This window comes from Argentina silus (genome assembly GCF_951799395.1).
Source record: "Argentina silus genome assembly, chromosome: 14".
NCBI lineage: Eukaryota > Metazoa > Chordata > Actinopteri > Argentiniformes > Argentinidae > Argentina > Argentina silus.
Window position 1 is genome coordinate 5,637,563 of NC_139668.1, and position 5,808 is coordinate 5,643,370.

Genomic DNA, 5,808 nt, shown 5'->3' on the forward strand with positions numbered 1-5,808 from the left:
GTCATCTCAGTATTCCGGAGTTGTTTAGTTATTTTTCAATTAAATTAAAAATACTTGATTTCTCCCACAAGGGTTTCTAGTCTACTGTCTTCCATCTGCATTTGGTTCCCCCCCCCCCCCCCCGTCTTTTAATAATCATAATCATCATAATCAAAATCATTTATTACATTTATAAAGCACTTTTCATTCTACAAGAATAATCTCAAAGTGCATAAAATAAAAGATAAAATAGAGTTACTATAGTTTGCAGTTTTGGTCAGAGACCGTTAAGTAGCAGCCTACTCATGTGCTTCATCCTGTGTGCTGTAAGAATGAGGAGCATGGAGAAGCCCACTTAGAAAGGTGACCTGTCAAACCAGTCACACAAGTTTATTCTTAGAAAGGTGACCTGTCAAACCAGTCACACAAGTTTATTCTTAGAAAGGTGACCTGTCAAACCAGTCACACAAGTTTATTCTTAGAAAGGTGACCTGTCAAACCAGTCACACAAGTTTATTCTTAGAAAGGTGACCTGTCAAACCAGTCACACAAGTTTATTCTTAGAAAGGTGACCTGTCAAACCAGTCACACAAGTTTATTCTCTTCTTCACACATTGCAATACAGAATATATTCAAATCATTTCATGTCAATACAAAACTCTATTGGAGGATATAAATGATACTTTTCAATACAGCAGCTCTAATATAGCTTTGGTACAATAACACCACTGTGTGTTGTGTGTTGTGTGTGTGTGTGTGTGTGTGTGTGTGTGTGTGTGTGTGTGTGTGTGTGGGGGGGGTGGGGGGTGGGGGGGGCTATGGAAGAGTTCTGGGTCAATATTTGCCCCCCCAGCCTTGGCTGCTGATGTTGGCACAGTTGGAGGGGTGGCAGCTGGTGTGGAGAGGGGGGGGCATGGGGGGCAGAGGACCACAGGGTGGGGGGGGGCACCAAGCAACAGTACCCTCCCTCACCCCCCACCCCCGACAGAAGACCACTCTGAGAGTACGACACACCTCCCTGGGGGGGAGAGAGAGGGGGAGAGAGGAGGAAGGAGACAAGAGAGAGGGAGGGAGGGAGGGGAGAGAAGCAGTGTGACAGAAAGAGGAAGAGCGAGGGAGGAAGGAAGGAAAGGAGAGAAGGAGAAAGCGGGAGAGTGAGAGAGAGGAGGAGCGAAAGAGAGAGTAAAAAGAGAGAGAGAGAGATGGAGGAAGGGAGAGCGAGAAGGGGGGAGTTGAATGAGTCCAAAAATCCACCTTTGCCATAAACATCAATGTCATGAATGTTCCATGATAGCTTTCACATGTCTCATCAAGGCACAGAGGTCACATGTTTGATACCATTCCTCATCCCATTCCATGCATTACAATGAGCCCCGTCCTCCGATTTCTACCACCACCAGCCTCAACAGAGTGAAATGCGGTTAAAGAGTAAATCAAACAGAGCGTGTGGGTCATATTCTGTCATACCTGCACCATGCCACAGGAGTGGGAGGGGACGGACGAGTATGTACCCAGCATGCTTTGTGCTTGGCTCTGGGGCGGCTGTACTCCCATCATGCCCTGGTATCCCTGCTGCTGATTGGATATGACAGGAGAGTAACCTGCCACACACATACACACACACACACACACACACACATACGCACGTACGCACGCACACATACACACAAGTTAATATAGAAGGGGTAATTAGCGTAATCTATTGTGACTTTGTATTGCTTTGTACAATTACTTTGTATTGTATTCAGTTATGCACTGTATACATTCACACAGTTCTCTCCCTTTCTCTCTCTCTCTCTCTCTCTCTCTCTCTCTCTCTCTCTCTCTCTCTCTCTCTCTCTCTCTCTCTCTCTCTCTCTCTCTCTCTCTCTCTCTCTCTGATGAATAGAAGCAGCAGGAAAAGAGACCGGTTCACTGTGAGACCTGGCACTAAATCTCTTACAGTGTAACGGCCCCCCTCCCTAGTGCTATAGACACACTCTCACACACACACACACACACACACACACACACACACTCTCACACACACACACACACACACACACACACACACACACACACACACACACACACACACACACACACACACACATACATACATACATACATACACACACACTAGTGCTATAGACACACTCTCTCACGCATACACTCTCTCACACACACACACACACACACACACACACACACCTGTTGGTTGTGTAGCTTGGCTGTGGCTGAGCTGAGGAGGTGTTGGAGGTCTGCATTGCTGAGGTGCTGAGGTAGGGTATTGACCAGAGTAGTAATACAGCGGCACCTACAGGGTTAAACACCAGGTTAACACACGAGCCCATTCACTTCCATTGGACTGGATTCTGGACTGGATTCTCTGTGTTCCACAATGATTCCATTAAGCTGTCCTATTGTTCTCTTCTCGATCATTCTGTTCTGTCCAGGATCGTGGGCAATTCCAATTCCAATTCCGGAGATTGAGATTCGGAATTTTAAATCGTCAATTGTTTTATTATTTTCAATAGAAATAACTGGACTATTTGACCCTTTGATAGGAATTTCAATTCACTTCCTGAAATGGATTTGACCCCCTGGCATTTGTTGTTGTTGTTGTTGTTGTTGTTGTTGTTGTTGTTGTTGTTTCCTTACCTGAGGTTGGGGCTGGCAGTAGCTGGGGGGGTTGTGAGGGGGAGGAGGAGGGGGAGGGGCTGTGTAGACGTAGGCCTGGGGGGGAGGGTAGAGAGGCGGGGCTTCCCCTGATGACTGACAGCCCAGAGTCACCTGACCAAACTGGGACGACAGTTCATCGCTCTGAGGATCACAGAGAAGATGTTGTAATTAACACACACACAATTATATCCAAACAAACATGTAGTATTGTATAGATATAGTGTATATACACACACAAACATAAACATAAACAGGCACATACACACACACACACACACTCACACACACACACACACACACACACACACACACACACACACACACACACTGTCCATACCGCAGAGTAATGCTGTGAAGGAGAGACAGGGACCATCTGCTGAGGAGGATAAGAGACAGACGAGTACTGAACCACCTGAGAGAGAGAGAGGGGGGGGGGGGAGAGAGAGGGGGGAGAGAGAGAGAGAGAGAGAGGGGGGGGGGGAGAGAGAGAGAGAGAGAGAAAACGAAGGGGAGAGAGACCGGTAAAGAACTCCACAACATCAAGACTAGAAGTGTATTTACTGAATACATGTGACTCTGTCAGTCTAATAAACGGTGTATACCTGAGGCATAGAGTGACCTGCCATTGGCTGCTGGTGCTGAGGAGGAGGGACCTGCTGCTGCGGCTGGCCCCTGATAGGCTGCTGGGTGTCTGGGGGGTTGTACACAGCCGGGCTTCCGTCAGGGTTCAGGAAGGGCTGCCCTGAGAGGTCAGAGAGCAAGGGTTAGAGGTCAGGAGTTTTGACAATATTGTTCATACAGAGTCACTGTGTGTGTGTGTGTGTGTGTGTGTGTGTGTGTGTGTGTGTGTGTGTGTGTGTGTGTGTGTGTGTGTGTGTGTGTGTGTGTGTGGAGAGGTGTGTACCTGTCTGTGGGTTCATTAGTATACTTCCTGGCGGAATGCCGTTCTCCACGGGCAACAGGATGTAGGCGGAGTTTGTGGTAGGGGCAGGTTCTGTTTGGAGGGGAGGGGTGGAGGGGTGGGCATAGGTGGAGGGAACCACTCTGGAGAGAGTGATGGACCCTGAGAGAGAGAGAGAGGGGGGGAAGAGAGGGAGAGAGAGAGAGGGGGGGGGGAGAGAGAGAGAATGAGAGAGAGGGAGACAGAGAGATACAGAGAGAGAGAGACAGGGAGAGAGAGACAGAGAGAGAGAGAGAGGGAGAGAAAAGTAAACAATCATGACCCCTATGGACAGTTTCTTTGCATCATTGAATATTTGACACCAGTGTGTCAACGACCAAGCGACCAAAGTCATCCTTCTCATCCTTACCCGTCCCCCGGGAGTCCCAGCTGTGGTTGGTGGCTTGGCGGGGTTTGGGGGTGGGGTTTGGGCGTTGGTAGGAGGAGTCAGAGTCGGTGCTGCTCCAGGGTCGGGGGTCGTTGCTATAGCGACAGTCCATCTCCGTGCTGCTCTGCCTGCTGCTTCCGGTCCTGCTAGAACCTGAGCCATCCCGACTTCCCCTGCAGCACACACACACACACACACACAGGGTTTCATTATTATTAACTAACTTACTAACTAACCTTAACCTGGGCCATCCTGACTTCCCATATGGCAGGCGCACACACTGTTGCATTTAAACACAATATTGTTTTTATCTATGATTGGTTTGTGATGTTTTGGGTATAATGTGTGTACTGTATGTGTGTATCTATCTGTGATTGGTCTACAACATTGTTCCATCCTGCAAAATCTGTTTTCCACTGATATCCATAGTACTGTTAACCTACTAGTTAACCTGTATGTGATTAAAGTTCACCACCACTCAACAACCACAGGAGGGCGCACTCACCTAAAGAGCTGCCTCTTCCTCTGTGTTTCAGCATAGAGGTTACATTCCTCCACAGCTCTGCAGAAACATCACATACACACACACACACACACACACACACACACACACACACACACACACACACACACACAGTGAATATCACTGCACACCCTACAGCAACAAAACACATCCAAAGACACTCAAATACGGCAAGGTTGACAGGAATACAGAGACAGACAGACAGACAGACAGGTTACCTGGTCTCAGTATAAACGTTCTCCTGGGAGCACACAGGCTGAAACAGAGAAAAGAGGGGAGGTGAAGTCATGACAGAGAATCGTGTGTGTGTGTGTGTGTGTGTGTGTGTGTGTGTGTGTGTGTGTGCGTGTGAACTCTCCTCACCTCCTGGTTGAAGATCCTGTCTCGTGCTCTCTGGTACTCCTCCTCTCTCTCCTCCATGGACTTGCTCCGCCTCTCCCCGTGTAAGGGGTGGAGCCTGGCCTGATGGGGGGGCGGGATCACAAACGTCTCAGAGAACCTGATTGGGCGCCTACAGCGTCTCTCACACCTGTTATATTACTCATATCTGAATGTTTGGTGTTGTGTCAGGTGATATTTGAACCACTCCTGGTGCCATGTAATGAGTGATGACTGGCAGCCATGTTAGGATCATCCAAAGTGATTTATTACCTACAGCTCACATTAAACTACGGAGGCCCCAGAGGTTCAGCAGTAACCATCTAACATATCCTCATAATGCTGAACATATGATGGATAATCTTCGCTGTCCCTTTACCCTGACTTCCCAGAATCCCCCATCCCTGTTCTCCTCCTCCCCCCAATCCTCCCACCCCCCCATCCCTGTCCTCCTCCCCCCCCCACCCCCCCAATCCCCCCACGCCCCCATCCCTGTCCTCCTCCTCTCCCCAATCCCCCCACCCCCCCATCACTGTCCTCCTCCTCTCCCCCATCCCCCCATCCCAGTCCTCCTCCTCTCCCCAGTCCCCCGATCCCTGTCCTCCTCCTCTCCCCAATCCCCCCACCCCCCATCCCTGTCCTCCTCTCCCCCATCCCCCCATCGCAGTCCTCCTCCTCTCCCCATCCCCCCATCCCCCCATCCTGTCAGTCATCTGTAATGTAATCATCTCTTTTGTTTAGTTTTTAATCTTCTCTGTGAGGTGTACTGAGACATTGAGAAAATGAAATAAGGTTTGCCTTGAGAGAAAGAGAGAGCGAGAGAGAGCGAGAGAGAGAGAGAGAGAGAGAGAGAGAGAGAGAGAGAGAGGGAGAGAGAGGGAGAGAGAGAGAGGCCTACCTGGTCTTCTGAGGTGTCTCTCTTCAGTATGGCTCTCCACT

At 49.2% G+C, this 5,808-nt stretch overlaps 1 protein-coding gene across 2 annotated transcripts in view; it reads right to left on the reverse strand.

The window, feature by feature from the left end:
• Positions 1-248: 248 nt before the first annotated feature.
• arpp21 (cAMP-regulated phosphoprotein, 21) overlaps positions 249-5,808 on the reverse strand; it is an 11,887-nt gene continuing 6,327 nt past the window's right edge. The window contains exons 9-20 of one of the 2 annotated variants that reach the window (XM_083685387.1): positions 5,768-5,808; positions 4,855-4,953; positions 4,710-4,747; positions 4,474-4,530; positions 3,951-4,141; positions 3,545-3,703; positions 3,243-3,382; positions 2,978-3,052; positions 2,620-2,781; positions 2,170-2,275; positions 1,447-1,580; positions 249-997 (exon numbers count right to left, since the gene is read on the reverse strand). The exon at positions 5,768-5,808 is cut by the window's right edge and continues 53 nt beyond it. In XM_083685387.1, the coding sequence (XP_083541513.1) occupies positions 680-997; positions 1,447-1,580; positions 2,170-2,275; positions 2,620-2,781; positions 2,978-3,052; positions 3,243-3,382; positions 3,545-3,703; positions 3,951-4,141; positions 4,474-4,530; positions 4,710-4,747; positions 4,855-4,953; positions 5,768-5,808 (1,520 nt within the window). In that variant the 3' untranslated portion in view covers positions 249-679. Of the gene's footprint in view, positions 998-1,261; positions 1,581-2,169; positions 2,276-2,619; positions 2,782-2,977; positions 3,053-3,242; positions 3,383-3,544; positions 3,704-3,950; positions 4,142-4,473; positions 4,531-4,709; positions 4,748-4,854; positions 4,954-5,767 lie in introns of those variants that run through there. The other variant, XM_083685388.1, reaches the window with a different exon arrangement.